At 42.9% G+C, this 23,987-nt stretch overlaps 1 protein-coding gene across 5 annotated transcripts in view; it reads left to right on the top strand.

Moving 5' to 3' along the window:
* LYPD6 (LY6/PLAUR domain containing 6) overlaps positions 1–23,987 on the top strand; it is an 88,998-nt gene that overhangs the window by 49,347 nt on the left and 15,664 nt on the right. For all 5 annotated transcript variants that reach the window (XM_090045778.1, XM_090045775.1, XM_090045777.1 and 2 more), the window contains one exon: positions 21,331–21,526. In XM_090045778.1, coding sequence (XP_089901904.1) covers positions 21,409–21,526 — 118 coding nt within the window. In that variant the 5' untranslated portion in view covers positions 21,331–21,408. The remainder of the gene's footprint in view (positions 1–21,330; positions 21,527–23,987) is intronic.

Raw genomic sequence — 23,987 nt, 5'->3', positions numbered from 1 at the left:
TGGCAGCATATTGCACATTAATTCCAGCTGCTGTAGGAAATTCAGTGGCGTAATGTGCCTTAAATTTGGGGTGCAGCAAGCTAAGACACCTTTGAGGAGTTTTAGTTTACTGCCCCTACAGCTGCGAGCTAAGCACCAGGCTCCATGCAGCTTCACAGCTCTGCAGGAAGCCCTGCAGGCAGCTTGGCAGCAGCTTGGAAAGGCAAGCTCCACCCAAGAAAAGCAGTGAGCCTGATCTTTTCCCCCACTGGAGCCTCCCTGCCTCCCTGAGTTGTGCCGGGCCCTAGTGCTTCCCTCCGCAGCTGCAGTGCCCCCTGTGTGGGTGCCACCTGGGGGCGGGGACCTGCAGCTGCCATTGGAGGGAATCATCAGCACCCCCTGCAGCCCAGGGATTGCTCCACCCGCCAGCTGCTTGCTTCCTTCCCTGCCAGAGAGGCAGGTAAGTCAGCGGGGTGTGTGCGCAACACGGGGTTTTATCAGTCCTAAACTGAAACAGTGTTTTTTAAAAACCACTGCTTCAATTTAGGGCCCCCATTTCATCTACACATGCCCTTAGTTTTATTATTAACTGTAGTCAGAGAAATACTTTGTTTGCCATTTTGTTTTTCTGAACTATGCAATATCAGAGCTTAATTTTATAAATTAAAATATAGTAAAATACTAGTCCATAATAAACCAATACTGTATCTTGGGGGGGTGGTATTTTGGAGAATGAAGGGAGAAAAGAAATGTTATTTGATTTTATCAAAGCAGATACTACCAGTAGAATTGTTTTTTTTAACACACAATCATTGTATGAGAATTTAAAGGCACTGTGATATACTAGATCTTATGATCTAATTATAAGTGTGCATTTGGATAGCATTTTTTTCAAATTGTGGCTTCCTTTACAAAATTATAATCTATATAAAAATAGCTGTGCCTCTTCCTAGTTTCATTGAGTTTAAGACTGGAAGATCATCTAGTTTGACATCCCCTTTATTACAGGCATTCCTTCTATTATAGACCATTTAAATTCACCTAGTTATCTGTATATTAAACCCAAAGGCTTTGTCTTAGATGCAACCATTTTACTAAACTTTTTGCCACAGGCAGAGAGCAGAAAAGATTATGGTGCTGTCAGTGCCCAAAGTCCTTGCTATCACAAGGAAATGGTTAGGTGAGAGAGATCCATATAATCTTAAAGAGGGAGCTATGCCCCAAAACATAGGGAAGGTGTAGATCTTCCAAGCTGTCTGCCAACCTGGTCTCTCTCAACTTTAAAATTGGCAATCAGTAGGATCCTGAGCACAAAAGCAAGACATGGCAGTCTCCCATCAAAGAAACAGAATTGTCCGTATTACCTCAAAGCATTCTACCTAGTTGCCAGAGTCTTCAGTTATATAGACAGTCCATAAAAAGGCTGAAAATGCTTGGCTGGAAAAACAAAATTGAGCTGTCTGTAAAAAAAAGAAACTATGAGCTTGATTGAAGATGTCATCAAAATGAGGCTGGATGTGAATGTTGATGGACAGACAAAACAGCGTATCACCACCATGTGGGAGGGACAGTGCAGCTTGGTGCCCTTCAGGAAGCTTTATGTTTGGGTCCTGTGGCCCATGGGAGCCTCCGTAGCCTCTCTCTCTAGCCATGTGGTACTGCTGTATCCTGTTTGTGGTTGCCTGTCTTTAACAGTTGTTTGCCTTGAAAGTAGGCAAAGCCATGTGTCTCTAGGCACCAAGTGGGGCAGGGAGTGGGATGGTGAGGTCAGGACAGATTTGTGGGCCCAGGAAGGAGGGGAGAGGTGGAATGTGGGGGTCAACTGAACTTTGAATGTTCCTTGCATGTGGGGAAATGTGTTTACTTTAGAACACTCGATTAAAATTAACTTTCCCAGGTTTCTGGGTAGGGGCTTAATTAACACATAATTGGTGTTAAACCCCTGAATTTGAACCTGGCCCTTATTACTTCCTGTAACAGAGAGCTAGAAAGCTTTGTTATTCTAAGAGGAAGAGTACTGGGTTGAGCTTACTTAAAAAAGACTGGCAGCTAGGAAACAAGCTAGTTATTAATGAAATGGCTGCCAGCAAATAGACCAGATTGCAAGATGCAGGTAGAGGCTAACTATGGGAAGGTAACTCATCCTGTGGATGGAGGCAGAGCAGTAAAATCTGCCAAGGGCAGTCAGTGAGGCAGCCCAGAAACAATGTGCTGCAGACAGAGGAGCTAAGTCCTAACAGGGAGAACAAGCAGGTTGAAAGGCACAGAGGGGAAAATCCTGTGAGTGCCCACAGAGTCACATGCCTGAATGGGGCTGGGCTTAGGAGACTTAAAACCAGTGCCTGTGTCCAGGCAGGCAGTCTGACCTTGTTAGCTACAGAGTGAAAAGCTCCTGTGCTGGAACACTGTAAGGGGAAGTGCTGCTGACTCTTGGAATACCCTGACAATATCAGTAAGTCACTAAATACTTGCTGCAAGGGGGGTAGGACTGGGGGGCGGGGGTGGAGGGAGGAGGGTGGAGTTGGCCAGTTGGCTTGGAGTTTTATTAGAGCCAGAGTGATTATCTGTTTTGTATGAATGTTAACTGGTGGGCTGGGTTTGGGGCTGTAGGGAGCTTTGGAGGTCCCAGAGTGTTAGGGAGACACATGACACTGTGGCTTGCCAGAGCAGGGTGCAAGCTGCAGTGAAGCCTGAGAGGGTGAGACATGGGGCCAGGAGGTAAAGCAAGGGTCAGGAACCCAGAGAGGGCAGAGACAGGGTTAAAGAGCCTACAGCCCAGAGAGGGTCAGAGATAAGAGCTCAAGAGGGTGAATGAGGGCTGGAGCCCAAGAAACCAGGCTTGGTGCAGTGGGTCTAGGCCAAAGGGACAAGCCAGAGCAGAGCGGCAGAGGCTGGGAAGGCCGAGGCCCCAAGAAGGGAATGGAGGCCTGGTGGCTTGCCTACCAAAGTGCTGATTGGGAAAAACCTGGGCACAGCTGTAGGGGAGGTTGGGAGGCCGTGAATAGCTCATAAGATGACAAGTGCTTGGGGGTATGTATGGGCCAGGATGCTCATTCAATGGAAAAGATTGTTTGGGAACAGCAGGGTCCAAGAGGGGGGAATCTGTTGACAGAAACAGACCAGGGCTCACTCTAAGACCCAGGGGCAGCTTCCCTTTCTACATCAACTGAGACTATCAAGGCATAGCATGTGAAATAGCAAAGGGAGGGTACCGTAGAACCAAAGTGGGGCAAGAACTGTATAGCCACCTGGGGACCTCATGACCGGCCCTGGGGCATGGGCCTGTTACGCTGCTCTCCAGGGTCTGGCAAAAGGATCACATTTACATTATGTAAAACAAATATTTCATAGATTTCATAGACATTAGGGCTGGAAGGGACCTCGGAAAATCATCAAGTTCAGCCCCCCGCCCGAAGGGCAGGAAGTCCACTGGAGTCATAGGATCCCAACAAGATAAGCATCCAATTTACTCTTGAAGGTGTTCAATGTAGGTGCTTTAACCACCTCCAATGGAAGGCTGTTCCAGACCTTGGGGGATTAGACACAAAAGAAATTCTTCCTTATGTCTAGCCTGAAATGGTCTTGCAGTAGTTTATGACTGTTCGACCTTGTCATCCCTCGGGGCGTTCTGGTGAACAAATGTTCTCCCAGATACCAATGGTCACCCCAGTAAACTTATAGGTGGCCATCAGATCACTCCTGAGCCCTGCTTTTCCAGGCTAAAGAGCCTCATACATCTCAGCCTGTCATCGTCAGGTCTGTTTTCCTGACCTATGTTCATGCATGTGGCTCTCCTCTGGACTCTCTCAAGCTTCTCCACATCCTTTTTGAATTGTGGAGCCCAAAACTGGACGCAGTACTCCAGCTGCGGCCTCACCAAGGCCGAGTACAAGGGGAGAATGACGTCCCGGGATTTGCTCGAGAAGCATCTATGGATGCAAGCCAGCGTTTTGGTCGCTTTACTAGCTGTGGCATCGCATTGCAGGCTCATGTTCATCTTGTGGTCAATGATAACCCCCAAGTCTCTTTCTTCTGTAGTGCTAACCAACGTAGCACTGCCGAGCCTATAAGGGTGCTGCAGGTTTTTCCTCCCAAGGTGGAGAACCTTGCATTTTTCGGTGTTAAACACCATGAGGTTCTCGTCCGCCCATTTGCTGAGCTTGTCCAGGTCAGCCTGGATCACCCACCTGTCCTCTGGCGTGGATGCTTTGCCCCAAAGTTTGGTGTCATCGGCGAACTTGGCCAGTCCACTCCTGACTCCAATGTCCACATCGTTAGTGAAGATGTTGAACAGTATGGGTCCCAGGACAGAGCCTTGAGGGACCCCACTGGTCACAGGGCACCACAATGAGTGACTGCCATCAATCGCAACCCTCTGGGTCCGACTACGGAGCCAATTTCCCAGCCAGCGGATCGTGGTGGAGCCAAGGCCACAACTGGCCAGTTTGGCCAAGAGGTGATCATGGGATACCAGATCAAAAGCTTTTCTGAAGTCAAGATATATGACATCAACCTCTTCTCCCTTGTCCAGGTGATAGGTCACCTGGTCATAGAAGGAAATGAGATTGGTCAAACAAGACCTACCCGCAACAAACCCGTGCTGGCTATCCCTTAGGATGTTAGCCTGGGCCAGTCCCTCAAGGATGGCCTCCTTAATAAACTTTTCTAAGATCTTCCCCAGGATAGAAGTCAGGCTAATGGGCCTGTAGTTAGCCGGATCCACTCTCCTCCCTTTCTTGAAGATTGGCACCACATTGGCCTTCTTCCAGTCTTCGGGCACTACACCAGAGCGCCAGGAGTTTTCAAAGATCCGTGCCAGGGGCTGGGCTATGACGCTCACCAGCTCCTTGAGTACCCTGGGGTGCAGGTTGTCAGGGCCAGCTGACTTGAAGGTATCCAGCTTCTCAAGGTGTTCCTTCACGAGGTCAGCATTTATGGAGGGTAGGGGATCCCCATCACCCGGATCTCCCTGTCCCATAGCAGGCATGGGCGTCCCATGTGACGATGAAAGACTGACGCAAAGTACCTATTTAATAGGTTGGCTTTTTCCTGGGCGTCAGTTGTCAGTTGCCCCATCTGGTTTAGCAGGGGTCCAACATTGCCCTTGCTTTTCCTCCGGCTCCCCACATATCTGAAAAAGGACTTTTTGTTGTCCTTGATGGCTGAAGCTAGTTGGAGTTCAGTTGCAGCCTTGGCTTTCCTGGTTTGGTCCCTGCAGGACCGGACCAGCACGGAGTAATCCTCCTGGGAGGTGAATCCCGTCCTCCATCCTTTGTAGGCTTTCCTTTTTAGCCACAGGAGGTCCGATGGATTCCCTGCTTCTACTTGTTATTCCCCTTCTAGTATACTAAATGTTTTTTTTGGCCACAGCATTTGAACTGAGAACCTATGTTGGGATTATGGTTTATTATGACTTTCAGCAGCTTTTCTAAATTGCTGCTTTGCAAGAGCATATTCCATCATGTAGGTATAGCTTATGTTCAATGTCCCAGAGATGTTTCCTTGCATTTGGCTGTATTAAAACACGTTTGGCTGGATTGTGAGAAGACCCTATAACCTACTGCCCTGGTTATTTACTACCTCACACAAATCTTTGTGTCCCAGGCAAACTTTACTAGCAAAAGTTTTCTATCACTGTCAGGAAAGTTGATAAAAAGATTAAATGGCATCTGGATCAAAAACCAGTCCTCTGGGAGCCCATTAGAAACAGTCCAGCTCATTGATGTTCCCCCATTCACAACTACATGTTGAGATGTCTGTGAACTGATTTTTAATCCTCCTAATGTGTGCTCTCTTAGTTCCATATAATACTTGCTTTTAATCAAAATGTCATGTGGTACTAACTCAAATGCCTTGGAGAAATCCAAGCTTACTATATCAGCACAGTTTCCTCTATTGACCAGGCCTGTAATTCTGTCCAAAAAAAGAACTGGTTTGTTTGACAAGACCCGTTCATGAAACCAAGAATGCTGGCTTTACTTATATTTTTAGTTCTACTTTGTTGATTGAGCTCTGGATTAACTATTCCATTATTTTAGCTGGGACTGATATCAGACTAAATGTTCTGCAGTTTCTTGGGTCATACATTTTATAAATAGAAAAACTGTGTCGGCAGCCTTCCAACCCACTGGAGTTTCCCATTTTCCAAGGATTGATTAAAAAAATCTCAGAGAGTTCTTCAGGTGGTTCCTTTATGACTCTTTGTAAGTTATCTGAATTTGTTGATTTGAAAATGTTTAATCTTACCAGATGCACTTCACATCCTCCTTTTGCTACAGATATTAAACTTTCTATTCCATCCATGCCATTCTATGGAAGAGATGTACATCCTCCTGTTTAATTATCAAATACAACACATAATACCTGTTAGCTTTTTTGCCTTTTCCATTTCATTATTTATAACTCTACTGTCTGTATCTTGCAGTAGACCTTTACTTCAGCTAGGGTTTGTACTCTTCCAAGTATCTTTAAAAGTATGCTGTCTTATTACTGTAACTATTGGCCATTAATATTCCACTGGTTCCTTTGGATTCTCTATCAATTGCAGTATAACTTGGTGGCAGGGTGTGGAGAAGGGCGTTAGGGATGCACTTGGCATCATGCACTTACTAGGGTTGGAATATAGCCAGGACAATCTAGTTAACATCCTGTCTATGACACAGTGCCATGGGTTCTTTAATTGGTTACAGGTGCTCAGGACCTTGGTTTCATTTTTCCTTTGACAGACTATACCACACCGCCTGCTACTACTACACAGGGGAATTAACTCGGTGCTATTGTAATGGATAGCCATGTTCATTGATTTATAACACCTAGGTTCCCTCAAAGGTGGTGTTTTCCATCGAGAAGCTGTCATCCTTTCAATTTGGTCTGCTTTATGAAGTGCCATAGACTTTAAAGAGTCTCAAGTGGATTTAAGGATTTGGCCACAGGAATTGGATGACAAGATTTGACAAATGACAGGATCATAGCAGAAGTTGTAATGGCTGCAGTAGCAAGGATTCTGTTAAGTATTCACTGACACAGAATAATTGCCTCTTCACAGAGTATCTTTTTGAAAGGTGGCACCTAAAGGATTGGCTTATAGCTTGTTTGGACTGTTCTGATCATTTATCAAATACATATTCTTAAAAAAACCTCTGGGGTCTCATTTTGCCTACAATCCATGTAGAGAATTTCCTTGCCCATAATGGAGGGCTTGTGAAGGAGTATTTAAGGCCCCCAGAAAGCATATTCATATATCTAACGAATCTCTGAGATCACCCCTGTGGCTACAGAGGTTCCCAGAGACAGTGGAATTGATATACTCTTTGCTTTTTAACCAGGCAGCAAAGTCACAGCTTTCTAGGGATTATGCATCATTTTTGTGATAAGGAGTTATATTGGCTGAGGCTTTACTACATGTTGAGGTCATGTTTCATGTGCTGGAGTGTTGGGTAGGAGATTGGTAACTAGATTGGTACTAATCACCACTGCAACTGTCTACCAACTGCAGACATCTATGGAAAATAACACAGATGTAAAGGATGTGGCTCAAGTTCCCCCAAAGTTCTCCAACTCCAGTTTTGGTTGAATTATGACATTATTCACTCTGAGGTTAGGCTGTCCCTTATTCAGGAAGTACAGAACAGTGCAGAGTCAGGTTTGCATACTATGTAGAAGCATAGAACTTAGCCATAGAAGAGACTTATTACATTCTTGTGTCATTCTCCGACTAGTTCTCTTCCGTCTATTCTTCAGCCTTATGTCTAGTCTGATTTTTACATGGCTAGTCATTCCTTTCATTATTTTTCTGTATGCTATTCTACAATGTCATAGACAAATTCTGTTAATAAATATGAGCTTCAACATCCCACGTAGTGCAGTAAAATTAGAATTAATTATTATGCCTACCTTGGAATCTCTGTGCAGGAGACCCTCACCATTCGTCGGGGATACGTTCTCGAGATCCCCGCGAATGGTGAAATCCGTGAGTAAGGCACTGTGTTCATGAATGCCATCTGCGTTCATGAACGCAGTGCCCTCGGTGGATGGGGGGGGTTATGGCTGCACTGGTGGTGGTGGAAGTGCGGTGGCGGTGGGAGCGTGGCAGCAGCAGCAGGAGTCCAGTGGCGGCAAGTGCGGGCTCCCAAGGAGCTCCTGTAAGTATATTTAAGATGTGGGTTTGGCATTCACGAATATTTGAAACCGTGAATGTGGAACCTGCAAATAGCGAGGGTTTCCTGTACTTTTCCAGTTTGACAGACATTTAATTTTAAGTTAGTATCTTTTCCTTCGATTTAACTGTGTGAATTGTCAGTGCGCTGTCAGTACTAACTAAAATTTGCATTAACTTAGGAAGGACTCTTTTGTTTTCTGTCCTCAGTCTCATTCCCCATGTAACTGACAAACAGAAAAAATGTGAAAATAATAATGATATATGCCTGAAAAATAAAAGTGATTACTTAAACTTCCTTTTTGCACTCAGTTTATCTGAAGTATGACTAACACCAAAGAAATCAAAATCTGGTTCCAGCTATTTATATATATATATATATATATATATATGCTTGTTAAAGTATAAGTTGGGTACAAATGAGACCTTTGCAAATCATACTGAAAATACGGAGAAGCTCATGTTTCAGGGTTTATGATAACCTTTAAAATGCATCCTGTTAAACTAGAGATAAAATTGTATTGGAGAGATTATGTAAAAGAAGAATATGTTGTACATATTTTCGAAGAGCTAAGCTTTTAGCTTTATGAACCACAGGCTTTGTAATTAGCAGCAGAGAGAAGTTAGATTGTCCACATTTAAGAGAATACGTTTTAAACTAATTGTGTTTACTGCGTAATTACACTTGTTTGCTGTCATTGAGGCAGGATCGTGAACCACTTCGTAATAGTTGCTATTAACTCCTGTTGACGACAGTATTGGGTGTGCTAGGGAGTATACAGTTATTAAGAAGCTAAATATTTTAAACCTTTCCTTCTAAAAAAATGGAAAACAACTCAAAGGAGAAGGTAGAAAGAGGCTATATGTGAGGGGGGGGGAAGGAAAGAGAAGCCAGACAAATTACAGGTTGTCATTTAAAACTTATACTGGCCACTACTAAGTTACGAGAGAGAAAAAATGGTGAGGACCATTAGAAAGTGTGTGAAAGAAATAGATGTCAAGACAATCCAGCTGAAGAAAAGCAGAAAAAAGTATAGGCTTTTTCAAGGAGGGGGCCGGTGGGAGCGGGGGGAAATGTCTCCTAACTGGTAAAGAATGAGACATTAGGAACAAGAACATTCAGAGAGAAATACTAGAAAAGGAAATACATGGAAGGATGAACCTGAGTTTTACCGCAGTTTTTGTTTGTTTTTAAACATGGCTATAGCAGTTCAGCCCCAAATTCTGTGATTGTGAAGTGAACACATTAAATCCAGCACATGTTCCTTTGCTGTCTAGAAGCATGATGTGCCTGGTAGTGTTCTGCATCTCTTTTTTAACTCCAATCATAACAAGAAGCCTTTCCAAATATAATTGCACTGTGACTCAGCCTTTTTTGACACTTCCTTTGAGTTTTAATGTATTTTCCCATTAAGCAGGCTGTAGTGCTGCCTGTAATGAGAAATAGACTCTGAGGCACGGAAACATGTTAAATATTATCAGAGGTGTTCTAGTTATTGGCACTTTTGCAGGACCCCGGAGGAGAAAACAAACCTTTAAAAAATTAATTGTATTTGACTGCACTACTAGTTATTTATTTGAATTACACAAGCACAGCAGCTTCAACCAAGATCAGCACCCCACTGTGCTAGGCACTATAAAAACAGACACTTCCTGCCACTGAGAGCATTATAGTCAAGGTGGACAAAGTTTGCAAGGGGATGTAATGGCACAGAGGGATGCAGTGACTTGCTGAAGGTCAAACAGCAGATTGGATCTGTTGAGTTTCTATTCAGTGTCCTATTGGACCGTACTGTATCACTAATACTAATGCTTCTGGTTTGTATAGATCTTCTCCAAATTACAGTATTAGATTATTTCTTATCAGGATAGAAGGGAAATCTTCATTTCGTCTAAAAAAATAGTCACTTTTAGATAGCTTTGATAAGAAAAGTGAAGCTCCTAACAAGAATTTCTGTTTGCATTATTAGAGGCTCCAGGAAGCTGAAAGAAAAGTAAAGACATTCTCACAATTTGCTTGAAAATCACATTGGTGTTATATGTATAAGATGACAGGCAGGGCTGGGTGGCACTTTAAAGACTAACATATGTAAGAAGGGTTATGGTGATATGTGAAAAACTATGCAGTACGTTGGCATAAATCTTTGCTTGACTCTGAAAAACCAATAGAGCTCCATCAGTGTCACTTATTATAGCAGAATTAATGTTAAGACTTTCTTACAAAGATTGATATCGGTACTAGCAATTCCAACTATGATAGGGCCTTCAGTCCTTTAGATACTGTACAAATACATAATGACAGACAGTCCTGGACTGAACCAGTTACATTTTACATTAGTCAGTTAGTGAGCACCATCACTCCTCATGGTGGAGTGGTAGAATGTGAAAGTAGCTTGAATGTAGAGAAGCTTACAGTTAACACAAAGGTAGATGATAACTGCATGTGATGCACCACTATCACAAGTCTAAACTTGAACTGATGCAGTATCTCTGCCTGTACATAGGTGTGTAGCCCGGGTATACACGGGTTTGTACTTCCCTCTCCAGTTGAGGGAATTATTGGTAGGGCAGTGTGCTGTGGAGGGACAACAGCCCAACGGCCGCCTCTGTCCCCTATAGAGTCAGGTCCAGTCAATCAATTACTTAACTATATGCAGATTTAGTATTACAACAAAACCATTAAAGGGTAAGAACATGTATATAAATCTATGTACAAATTTAAAAACAATAAACCTACACACATACATACAGATATACACACTCCCAGTTATCATTTGAAATACAGATGAACAATAGAACAAACCATACCAAAGGATATTGATTGGGCAACCTGGTAACTCTATTCATATACAAACAATTACTTCAGATTATTCTCATAAACTGTAAGGCACCATCTACAAATATAATCAGCAGTCCTTAGACTACCTGGGTGCCTTCCAGGGCAGGGGCCTCATTCCCAAGGTACCACTACAGGAAAGGAGGTGGGGGGAAAGAAAAAGGAGAGGAAGATCCCAAAGACTCCTAAGCTCCCCTGCTATCACCCAGGAGTGGCCCATGTGGTGCCCCTTCGCAACCCTCGGGAGTCCCTCCCTTGTGGGGACCCTCTCTACAGGGTAACTTACTGCTACTCCACAGTCCCAGAGGGTTGCCTCTTGTTTTCCAGGTCAAGCTCTGTTCCCCACCAGGTTTTCCTGCCACCTAACTCTGCTGCCGCTGTCCTGGCTTAGGGACTTATGCTCCGCTGTGTGTAGTGGGTGCTTTGCCTTGTGCTAGGGGTTGGAGGCCTGGACAGCCTTGTGCAGCACTGTGGCTCAGTCTGTTCCTGGACCCTGTGGGCAGCTTCGTCTGCACTGAGCTGCTGCCCCATGTCAGCAGCTGTAGACCTGAGCCACCTCAAGCGGGTCCCAGGGTCTCTCACCCTCCATGCAGCACCTCATGCACCGAGCTCCCAGCCTTGTTCTGGGGGTTGAGGACCTGAGCTACTCCACAGGCTCCAAAGATCCTGCTCCATCCACCAGCCTGTGCGCCCTGTCTCTGGCCGCACACCTGAGGTTGTAGACCCGAGCCCACGCAGCTCCCAGGGTCTGGACACAGTGTGCCATGCTGCGCACCGAGAGCCTAACTGGTGGAGCTGTGCCACGCTCCCCGCTGATAGAAGTCTTCAGGGGCTCTTCCTGGGCTACTGCTTTGCCCTGCTGAGCAGCTCTCCTCAGCTCTTCTAAGCTCCACTCTTCTCTCCTCTCTGTCCCCGACGCATCTCCCTCGTGCTGGGCACGTAGCTCCTTTTATATGTTCCAGGACTCCGCCCCTGAAGTCTTCTGGACCTCACAGTTTGCAGTCTTCAATCAGGTCATGGGGACCTCTTCTCCTGCTCTCTTCAGGAAAGGGGCATGGTGTTATTTCTCTTGGTGCCTCCTGATTGGTGGAAGGGTGCCACCAATCAAAACAACAGGATCTCAAGCCTGGGGTTCAACTCAAGCTCTGAAAGGTAAGCTTGCTACAGGTGTTGCAGCTTATCTATGGGTACATACAGGAATTACATTTAGATTGACCTAACCAGGGTTAGGCTGATCTAAATGTCCAATCATACAGGCATGCAGAGTGCTTAAATTGCCCCAAAATGGCATGCCTGATTTAATTTAGTTCATCTGAGGTGCACTAACTTAGATCAAGATCATGTTAACATGGTTTACAAAGAGGGGCTAACCCAATCTTGCAAACACCTGTATGTGTTCACAGTGCAGCCTATGCTATTCCCACCCCCTACCCAACCCTGAGTGGGTAACTCCCTGAGGACCATCCCTCTATACCAGCAAGCCCCCTCTACTCTTCTCCCCCTGATTCTATCTGCCCCATCTCCCATCCTGAGTTACTTACACCAATTTTCCTACGTGGCTCCTGGGGATGGTGAATGGCTGCATCTATTCCTCCTAGTCTGCTTTCACATGACTTAAAGCAAGCTGTGTGAATGTAGATTGGGTGTGGTGAACAGCTGAATGCACCCTATTATATTTGATATAGCAAAGCTAAAAGGTATTGAGACCAAGGATTTTTTAAATCTGCAAATTAGACATTTGTTCAGGATACTGGAAGATAAAGCATGTTTCAAGCAAAAAGGTTGAAAAGAAAAAGTCCTGAAGATGAACAACAAGGCGCTCAAGGAGGAGGGCTTGGAGCAGTATGAGCAGTGGGAAGAATTTAGAGTCAAGATCAACTAGGAACATAGATATCTAGAGTGAAAGTCTTGACAATTGGTGCAATTGTCTTGATAATTTGAGTATGACTTAAATTCTTCGTGTGTCTCTGTTTCTTTTGACAAAGTGGAGGTGGAAATATTTTGCTTCCTCAATTAATGGGGAGGAGCTTAAGTCATGAAGGCATGTTAGGTGCTCAAATACAGTAGTGCTGAGAACTATAGGAATGCTTTTAAAAGATCATTACTGTCATTATGTATTGTATTGAACATTGGTCTGCACTGCAGGTTTTATTTACGAAAGGTTGAGGGGACAGACTTACCTCTTTGCTAATAGGGAGAAGGTCCATTATTTAATATTTAATATGCTTTATTACATATAAAGATAAAGTATTCTTTTTTTATTCCCTCTTAATGTCACAGTTAGTAATTTGGGGGAAGAAAACCTGCACCTGTTTAATTCAGATTTCTTCAAGCTCTTTTTAAAATGTAGTGTACTGCAGAGACCTCCAAAATGATTAAATTGGTAACATAATCCATAAGTAGTAATCCATTCAATAATACATGTATCAGTATTTGAACAGTTTAAAAAATTTCATCAAAGGCCAACTAGAGGATATATGAGAAGTAGTGTGAGAGACAGGACAGACTGAATAACAAAAGCAACTACAATAATCCTTCTAACTAATCTCCAAAAGGCCTTCAGTTTCTGAAAACTAAATATTTAATTATTGGTACTGCCTCTACATGGAAACATTATAATACACTTTATAACTTCACTATTGTTTCCAGAGCTAGTGACAGCAACAACAACATGTCACCACTTAAATAAGATCTGACAAATGAACAACTGTATTGCTGCTTTGTGAATTTGATGGTTAATTTCAATAGCGATGTGTCTGGGCAAAAGGGCAGCAAGGGGTTGCCCAGCTGTATCTCTAGTGATGAGGTGTTTCTGAAGGCTGAAGGATTATGACTTAGCTAGAATTTCTGTCAGTGTCCCACAGTTTCTTATGAAGAAAATAGACCATGTGATCTAAATACTGCACGAGTGTTTTCCCTAAATATAATCGGATATTAAATTAAGGCTGGTTCCTATTGCATCATTTTAAAGGCACGTATTTTATTATCCAAAAGGGGCTATTAAAAGGAAGAGTTAATTTAGAAGCAAAGAATAACCCCATTTTATTATTACCAGTCTAACACATTGATGGAAGTTAACAGAGAGTTTGGAAACTATTTCTTTTTCTGTACCAAATTTGACTTTGAAAACCCCTAAATCCCAAAAAGTCTTCTGGGAAGAAAGCCCCCAACATTGAAGTTAGTAGAGAGAAGCTTTTTGGATTTTGTGCTTTTTGACATATAGTTGGTATTCTGTAGAAAGCCCTTTCACATAACCACTCTTCTCCTTTATCCTCCCCCACAAAAAATGTTTTTCTGTTTTAAAACACATCTAGCTTTGATGTAAAACTTGATGTAAAATTTTGAACATCTAAAACTACATTATATATAATAATTCTTATACATATTTATGAGGAAAATCTATATGCATCTACCTTTTATATTTGTATCTCCGTGAGTGTGTGACACAGCAGATTGAATAATAAGTTATGGTATTATTTTAGGTTTTTTATTGAATGAGTAGTTTATTTTGAACTCGTTTTGCCCATTTTGAAAGCAGTTTATATGCTCTGAACTTCTGTTGTGTTACAGACTTGAACTGGTTTTACAAATGCTCTTTTGTAAAATTCTACCAACTCTGTAGCTGATCAAATGCAATTCTGCCGAAATAGTTCCTGAATTTATTGCAAAAAATGTCAATAAATATTTTTTCAATCAGATCTTATGTATGTGTGCACACATTATGCTACATCTGAAAGATAAAATAGTTATTTATTTTTGTCTACATGTCCCTTAAATACTTATTGTGGAATGCTAGGTTTTCAGATTTGATACAATTAGAACAGGGATCTCATATGGACTAAGTACAGACAGTCAAAGAGCCCAAGGCTGAATTGATTCAATCTTTGCAGGTTAGTTTCAGCTGTGTAGATTGAACTAATCAGCAGGTGAACAGGCATTCACTTTTGAGTCTGGAAACACAGCCACATGCCTGCAGTGGCCCAAGCCAGAAGCGGGGGGTGGGGAAGGGGGCACTAGATCACACCTCCCTGCTTGGCTGGAGCACACAACTTGGACAAAGCTAGCTCTCCCACTCTGTGAAGGGAGAGGTTTGCAAGAGAAATGCAAAGAATCGTGGGATGCTGAGGGACTGTGAGTTAACTTGAATGTGGAGAGGATCTGGGACAGAAGTTCAAGAAACTGATTTAACCTAAATCAGTTTAGTCTGATACTGCATCCAACCAAGTTTATTTTAAACTAGTTTTGCCCATTTTGAAAGCAGTTTATATGCTCTGAACTTCTGTTGTGTTACAGACTTGAACTGGTTTCTGATCACGTATACAAGTTTGTGTAACTTCTGTGCCTAGCTGTACAGTCTACAGGCCATCAGAGGTGGGTTGTCCAGCTCACAGAGTTTCTTGTGGTCCAGATGACCCATTTTGGGGGCTTTTCACAGTTGCTGCTAGAGCTGCTGAGATTAATGCCACTGCTGCTCAACCTGCTGCAGTATTTCTGGTTAGCGATCCAAACTGAGGATGCAAATTGGCAGCAGGGGAGGCAAGCATTGGCAATGTTAACCTTGCTGCACCAACAAAGGTTCTCATAATAGTTGTGAGAAGCACTGCAGTCTGGATCCAGTGGTAGGATCCAGAGAAACCCCTCAGTGGTCCAGCCCATGAGAAGCTCTGTGATCCAGTTCTGGCCTGCCAACTCAAATGAGTTTGCCATCCCTGAATTAGAACTTTGCATGCAGTGTGTTATGCTTTTAAGATTCAATTAAGAAAATGGAGAGAGGCAATAATTTTTAAAGTGCACCTGCTGTGGAGAGTGGTAACTATACAAAGTGGCCAGTAGTTTGGTTTACGGATGCTTATTAATTCAAATAATTCTATGGTATGAAATACTGGTCATGTTTGTGGGGTTTTTTTCCTTTTCTGTCCTGGGGCTTTCTTGCAGTGGCCTATGGAATATGTATGTTTCTTTTAATACCTTTATTGTAATGCAATCCCCTTCAAAAAAGCCCTTTGTCTTGTTTTGCCTGGTTAGTGGTTTCTTTTCTGTGTCTTCTTTTTTTCTTTTTGTATAACAAGGACATCACCCATATTTCTTTAGGCTTGCAACTCTTTAGCTGAAAAAAGATATCACTTTTATGTATTCTGAATATGAATTAAAAATAAATGGTATCTTTTTTGCTTTTTGTTTTGTAGTACTAGCTTCAGCCTGTACATATAAATTACTTTGTATGCAGTTGTAGCTGGAAATAGATATGACTCTGTACCTGTAAGAGTCTGTTCTCCTGCTGGATTTATGTTAGTGTTGTACTTCCTTTTTTATTTTTTTTTAAGGGTGCATACATCTCTAGAGAATGAAAAAGTAACTAGTACTCCTGGAATATGAATGTGAACCAGTCCACAGATTCAAAAGAATGAGTGTCTTTAAGTGTCTTTAGTGAGCCATTAATGGATAGGTTGGTGGATATGTATGATGTCACTCATCATGGTCAACCTGGTAGAAAGGGACGAGTGGAATTTTTTAAGCGGACTAAATACATGTCTAACTACCCCTTGAGGGACTGTGTATACATCCCTGTAAAACAATTATTTCTATTCTGTAATATAGCTATTGTGGAAGGATGAAACTGAATTTCATTATAATTTTAGGTTAAATAGCTACTTGCACATGAAACTCGCTTGGCTGGCTTGCTTGGGCATTTGCCACTGGGCTACATCACAGAGTGTGTATTACAGTAGACTAGCTTTGCCTGAAGACACCTATGTCACTTTATTGCACCCTCTACTCCTCCTTCTCTCCTGTAACGTACATTGCAGAGTCAAGCAATTTATATTTTCCCCTTCATTTCTACTTCCATGAACTTCTGAACTTTTTTATTGTTCCGAACCAGGACATCAGCAGTAGCCACTAGGCCATTATGCTTGCAGTCCCAATGAAATGTAAGCATATGAGTACCTTCAAACATGTGACCAAAGCTATGTATGTGTTGCATCAAGATTCCAGTTGGCTTTGCTAGAGGCTATATTATTGTGGACTACACAACTTTTAACTGTCCCTCTTTCTCTTTTTTTTCATATGGTTGGGAAGGGGTTCATTTTATTTCCTTTCTGCTTCTAATCATGACATTTTCCCTTGGTTTATACACACCTGTGGACTAAAACTCAATGGAAATTGGAAATCAGAGTTACAACAACAAGGCTTAATGTGTCACACAGCCCTGTTATCTGTTTTCCTCATTGTTATTATGGATTTCATGGTATTTTAATTAAAAAGCTGTTTCCAAATATGAGTCTGATAGATAGTCATTTCAACATCAGTCCTGTGCACGCCTTGTCTCATTGTCCTTTTTTGAGGCAAACATTAGAGCAAAAAGTGAAGGTTATGCAGAAACCTCTGGCACATCATAACTGCAAAAATGTTTGCTTTAATGAATGATGAGTATGAAAATTTGGGAATTGCTCATTGTTTCCACTCACAGTGTTGTGTGTGCTTTCTGTGGATTGGTATGTAACAGTCTTTGGACAGCTGATAAGCCCCATGAAAAGGAAGTGAAGTGTTTACCAGTCTGGGTATAGCTATTACTAATTTAAAGGGAAGCACACTCATGCCGACATGATGAGCGTTGACCACAGTGAACTGTGCTGCTCTTAGCCTTTTCACTTCTAAAACTTGATTTCCTGTTGCAGGCTATGGCAGCTGTGCCTGTACACTCACAGCAAACACAACAGTCTCAGCTTATGTTCCTGCCTCTCCAACAAGACTTTTTGTTTTCAGAAGTGAGGTTACAACAACCTTTTTCTGTCCAAGATAACCAGACTGCAGAGAACCATACAAATGAAAACTGGATTCCTTATTTTTCCTGTTATTCTCTTCTTCACACTGTTTTAAGCCTGCCTGTAGGGACAGACATTACACATAAACCTGTTTAAGTGATCAGAAACTGGTTTAACCCTGTAACAGAACAGATGTTCATGGCACATAAATCAGTTTGAAAATGGCTGAAACCGATTTGAGATAAACCTGCTTGAATGTAGTATCACACTTAACTGATTCGGGTCAAACCATTTTATGCAATGTCTGTCCCAGACCCCTTTCTGGTTTAAATTAGATCAGACTCCCCCAGCATCCTGACATGCTCTCTGGGATGGATGGGGATCTCCGCTCCACAGTAGGGCTGCCCCCTGCCCTCTGCTTCCTGACTGCTGCTCCTGCAGTCTCTGCAGGCATGTGCCTGGCTTCTGCTCCCCGCCTCTCCTCCCAACCTTCTGCTAAGCAGGCAGCTCCCCATCCCTCACAGACACCTCCCAGCATTAGCTAGCAGACCACAGGCTGGCTACCTCCGAGCCGTGGCACACCGAACGAAGGTAGAATCAACAGATAGCTGGTAATTTCCCTCTGTTTTTTTAATAGGGTGATAAACACTGAGGTAGTGGTGATAAACATTTCCTGCTGGGCTGCTTAGGAGCGGGGCGGGGGAACTCTGCCTAATCATAGCACTTTGATGGGGCCTGGCCATGCCCCCCTCAGCTCAGCCCTGTGGATGGGAAGGAAGGGCTGCTCTAGCACCCGCCTGGCTTCCAGCTTGAGTCACTGCAGACACGTGCCTGCAATTCTAGAATGAAAAGGAAATGTCTATCCACCTCTAAATTGGTTAGATTAACCTGCAAAGACTGAATTAATTCAGGCTTTTTGAATGTCTGTCCCTAGCCTAGATAAAACCTGTGAACCTAAATGATTGCCCTTCTGTTCCTTTGACTCTTAAACCACAATTTTACTTTCTTTGCCAGCATTAGGTTTATGAGAGTTACTAGTAACTACTGCACATGTTCAGAGCTTGAATTTTGTCATAGTTACTGAACAATGAGACAATTCATAGCTACATGGTTACATTTGGAGTATGAATTTAGATGTGCCAGAACACTGTTGTTTTTAGAAAACATAATACAATGCAGCCCCATGAGCTGAAATTAGTTTCCTTTGCTTAGGGAGCTGTAAATGGGTAAATTAAACTGCATTGTGTGCTTTTAAATGTAATGTGCAATACACACCATGACTGATATAAAACAAAAACTAAGCCCTTAGAATGCCCTAGGGAAAATTATATTATATCAACTTTATAGCATCTAGGCATCACCAGAGCTGTACTCATCAGATTTAGGAAACAGAGGAAACCTGCATCTTGAATTGCCTTTCTGGGCTTAAACACATTTCCTAAGGTATGTGAACTGCAGGAAAAATCATGCAGTAGAGAAGGAATCTCATTATTGAAATGAGTGTTCAGAAACCATCCATTAATCCTTATCATCTGGTTCACAACACATGCACTGCACTTACAGATACTATGCCGTTAGATCAGGACAGCAAACTCTTTTATTATGCTGTGAAGAAATGCAAAGCTGCATGAATATAAAAACAGCCTCACCCATCCTGTTTCCTTCATTAAAAAGTGGGGCACTGGAAAACTCAGCTAGAGTTACGAGAGTAAAGAAGATCTCTTCCACTGTCAGTTTTATAGTGTGTTTGTCATGCAAATAGACTTTGTGAATATCTCCTTCACACCAAGCTATATCTAGAGTAAAACGGATGCATGATGAAACTCAGACCCTATTTACAGAGTTCTACTAACATATTGCTTATCAAACTATTTTAAACTGAAGTAAACTAAGAATAGTGCACTAAAATTTATTTCTTTACTATTAATGAAGTAAAAGGCATATGTGGCCAGAATACCACAAAGTAAAGTATTCAAAATAAATGTGCAATAGTTTGAATATAGATTAAGTTATGATGGCAGCGTAGCACTTCCTTTAGATAAGCCTAAATCTGACACTTGTGGGTGGATCTGAATAGAAGACTTCTGCCTTTTCTACAGGGATAGTAGAGATAAATCCAAAAAATCAGTTTAGTCTGTTTTACTTTCTACCCACCTGAATACCTTCTGAGTTGGGCAGTATGCTATAAGTTAGGTACCACAAACCAGGTTCTGACTTCTAATTCTGCCTTTATTCCTGACTTGCGTTGTAACTAGTAAATCAAACTCTCTTATTTTGGCCTCAAGCCGAAGCCCTGAACCCCAGTCTAAATTTAATCCAGATTCTGTTCTGAAGGCTACCTCCCCCGCCTCTCTCATTAACTCTGTTGCAGTTTGTGTTGAATGAAAGAGGGTGCATCTACATGTGCAATTAATGTGACGCGCTTGCAGCTGGCTCAGGGGTTTCAGCCCCGGGCTCTGGGTCATGGCATCAGACAATGTCAGGGCTGTCTGGGGCACAAGAATGCCAAAGCTGTGGAGCTGTGTAGGTCAAAAATCCTCCCATGCTGCGAGGTAACAGTGCAGGGAAAGCCTGAATGTGTGCTGTGTGGCACCGCAGATGGGTGTGCAGCACCGCACGCCACACAGCCATGTTCATCTGGACGCAGCCAGAGAGGACGGTGGGAAAAGAAGGTGAATTCTTCCTAGATGAGTTCTTCTCAGAGGTGTTGAATGGAGCCAGAAATTGGGCACTCTTCATAGCATGGTCCTCCGGGCACCCAGCGCTTAAACCTGTGTTAACACCTCCTCCTCAGTGGATGCATCTACACAAGAAACTGATTGCAGTAGTGTCATGTGGTGGGAAGTGTGATGCGCTGGTACTGCACAGTAGTAACAAGCTACTATGCACTCAGTGTCACCTAAAAGGCTTTCGGCAACACTACTGCGCAGTAACTTGTTTATGTAAGTATTAAATGACTGTGGCAGCATCTTGTGTAGGTGCGGCCAGTGTCTACCTGTATCAGGGGTATGGCTGAAGGCAGTGTGGACATGCCTAGTGGTAGGATAGATCCTAGTGGAGTCGTGCTGCTAGAGAAGAGAGATCTAGAAAGCATTGCAGAGGATATATTTTCTAGTAATAGGTGCTTTAAGCCCCATGTTTCCTGCACAAGTGGGTTTTTGAGATTTGTAGACCATACCTTCTGCATCTCTCTGCGGCATGAGGTATCTCTTGCTTGAGAGGAGCATTTCTCAGAACTGGTGTTCTGTCTTGCAGAGTTCTCTGAACACATCCCCTCACCCCACGTATTTCTGGGGGAGATTGTTATAGCATACACATCATTCCAGTCCTCTGGAAGAAACTTTAGTTTTGTCACACCAAGTCCTCGGGCTCTTCTGATTCACTTTGATTTAGTACAGGCTGTAAAGTCAAGTAAGATTTACATTTTTAAAAAGTGTTTGAGATTTATTTGCATGAAGGATTCTATGTAAAAAGAAACACTGGGCCAGCATGGTTATTTGGGCTATGTGTGGAGATGGGACTGGTCCTTGGATTGGCTTAGAAGATGGTACTTGTAACAAGATCACACTTCTTTCTCTTTAATCTTTGTACTATAGGTGTACTATAGGTGCATTATCCTTCCAATTTTAAAGAGACCTTCCTCCCAGGAAACCCATGAGTGAAGCCTCTCTGCAATGGAACCCCAGCCTACCCTGGCCTGGGTCCTACTACTGAGCCTGATCGCTGACTGTCTGAAAGCTGTTCAACCTCGAGACTTTACAGTGAAAGACATTATCTATCTTCATCCTTCAAGTAAGATTTGTTTTGCGTGCCTACAATAGGCTGTTACTGTGCCAACGCATAGGGGAAGAAAAATCTCAGCCCTGGATGTTTCTGTTACCTGAATGTTTGAAACAGGAGAAATACATCTTTTTAAAAAGAGCCTCTGCACTAAAAAAACTAGGCAAAAATATGTTCATATGATCATGTGTATATGCATATGTACTTACAGACCTATGGATAATTCCACCTCTGGGTCTACCCACTAGGCATGGAGCCCAATTTAGAGGTGATTGCAGGGTAAAAGGGGACAGGGCTTGCCTGCTTGTCAGCTGCTATGCAGTAATGTCTTGCATGCATGGTTTTATGCTTCAGTAAATGGCCGATAATCTGTGGCAGCTTAATCTCTAATGAAAGAGGGCATTTACTGAGGACCAGCTGATGCACAGCGACTGGTTTGTCTGGCCATAATATTAGTTTCAGAACAGTGTCTCCTGGTCAGTTTGGGATTCAGATGAAGTCTGAGAGATTGTTTTGGTACTAGTGAAGTGAAGGAAAATGCAGCAATTGGCATGATAGTTATGTGATGGTGAATACAGGTTAGCACATCTCTGGCTTTAGTTGCTGCTTCCTTGCAAACTTCTCATGTATTTTTGCAGCAATGTTTGACCCTCATGGTTGCTCATACATTTATGTCTTTAAATAGACTCACTGGAATAAGACTACAGTACATAGTACTTGGGCAAAGTGCCAGATTGACAGTCCTGGAGATTTATATTCTCCAGAGGTTGATGTCCTCTGATCATAGAACTGGTACAAGATGGCAGCAGCTAATGTGGCTCTGCCAATATACCTCAACAATTTAAAGGAGAGACTGGCTTGTCATCTTCTTCAGGGCCTAATCTAAAGCCTAAAATCAATGGAAAGAATCATGTAACCTTTAATGACTTCAGAATGGGCACTTTTCATTAAGACTGTCAGGTGTGATACATTTTCTTTCTGTGATGACGTGGTTCACTAGGGACTGGATTAAGATGACCAGTTTCTTCCACACAGGCCTGCATGTCTGTGCAGCAGTGGTTTTAGCAGGGAATGTACTGGCTTCAGTCCTTGAGTAGCTCCTGCCTCTGTGACTTCCCTTGTTCCTGCCCTGGTACCTCTGACTATGTCCCAACCCTTCAAACTATGGACTCTGGTTTGACCTCTGCTAGCCCCCTAACCTCTGATTCTGGTGAACCCTCTGGCTCAGTGTTTGAACTCTGGATTGACTGTGGCTTGCTTCCTGACCACTGATCCAGTAAATCCCCTGGCTCGGTGTTTGGCCTTTGGCTTGACCACAGCTTGGTTCCTGAGCCCTGATCCTAGATATTCCTCTGGCTTGGCACTTGGCCTCTGACTTCTGGCTTCCAATCCCCTGGTGTGTAACTTGAATTTGCCCTCTGTTGCTCCAAACCACAGCTTATGTCTGCAACCCCTGATCCACCCCCAGCCCTACTCACTAGACATGATGCTCCTGTGGACCATGACAACGCTAGCTCCAGCTGCTGATTTGAGGGGGAGAGGGGATACATGCCTGCACAGCAGCTCCTGTTTATTGGCCTGTATAAAAGAAACTTGTCGTCTTAAACCAGGTTCTAGTGGTCACCATGGACCAAGTCAAACTGAAACCAGCAACAAAGCTGTGTACCCTGCATCCTTGTACACAAGGATGGTTCGTTTGGTTTCCTGTTGATTGGTTTCCTGAGGCTTACACTGCTTGTCCGATTAAGCTTTCTGGATGGTGCCCGTGCATTCAAGTTTTTATGAAATCCTTTCATGTGTTTTGGAACTCGTTTGACTGTGGTCCTTTTCTCCATGCCATTAACATCTGGGGTTTTTTTTTCTTTTTTCCTGAAGAGCAAGTCGGCTCAGATAAATTGGCAAAGGCCCAATGAAGTCAGTGGAGCTGTGTCAATTTTACAGCAGGGGTAGATTTTATCCAGTATCTTTCTAGCCAAAGGGATACCTGTGCTGTGGGGAAAGGTTTCTTTTAAATAAATCATTTTCCAACCAAAAATAATCATTGCAGTTTAAAAAGAAAATGTATCAACAAGCTCATTAAGGGATGACAAAAAATTTAACTGGCACTTGAGGATATGTTGTTCAGTGCTCATTTGTCCATGTCTGATTCATTTTGGTGCACTTAATCCATTTGATCATTCATTTGAGTTAGTGCTCACAAATACGTGTAAAGGCTAAATAACCAAGCCCTAAAGATACAAGATAGCACTGTAATGTACTGCATATACACACATACATGTGCATGTGCACATGTACACGCACGTATTAGTTTTAGTCTTCCTAGATTTGTTTTTCTTTTTGCCAGCTCTCTGTTCCAGTTTTAACTTACTTTTTCACCTAGTGGCACCTTTCTGAATTCTCTCATAAATATTTCATTCTGAGTCACAATTTTAACCCAGTTTTCAGGCACGGGGACCTCCTCAGTTTTCAGCTG

The sequence above is a fragment of the Crocodylus siamensis genome, chromosome 4 (genome assembly GCF_052110815.1).
Source record: "Crocodylus siamensis isolate JL-2025a chromosome 4, ASM5211081v1, whole genome shotgun sequence".
Classification (NCBI taxonomy): domain Eukaryota; kingdom Metazoa; phylum Chordata; order Crocodylia; family Crocodylidae; genus Crocodylus; species Crocodylus siamensis.
Note: the sequence above shows the minus strand (reverse complement) of the source record. Positions and strands in the feature narration are given on the sequence as shown.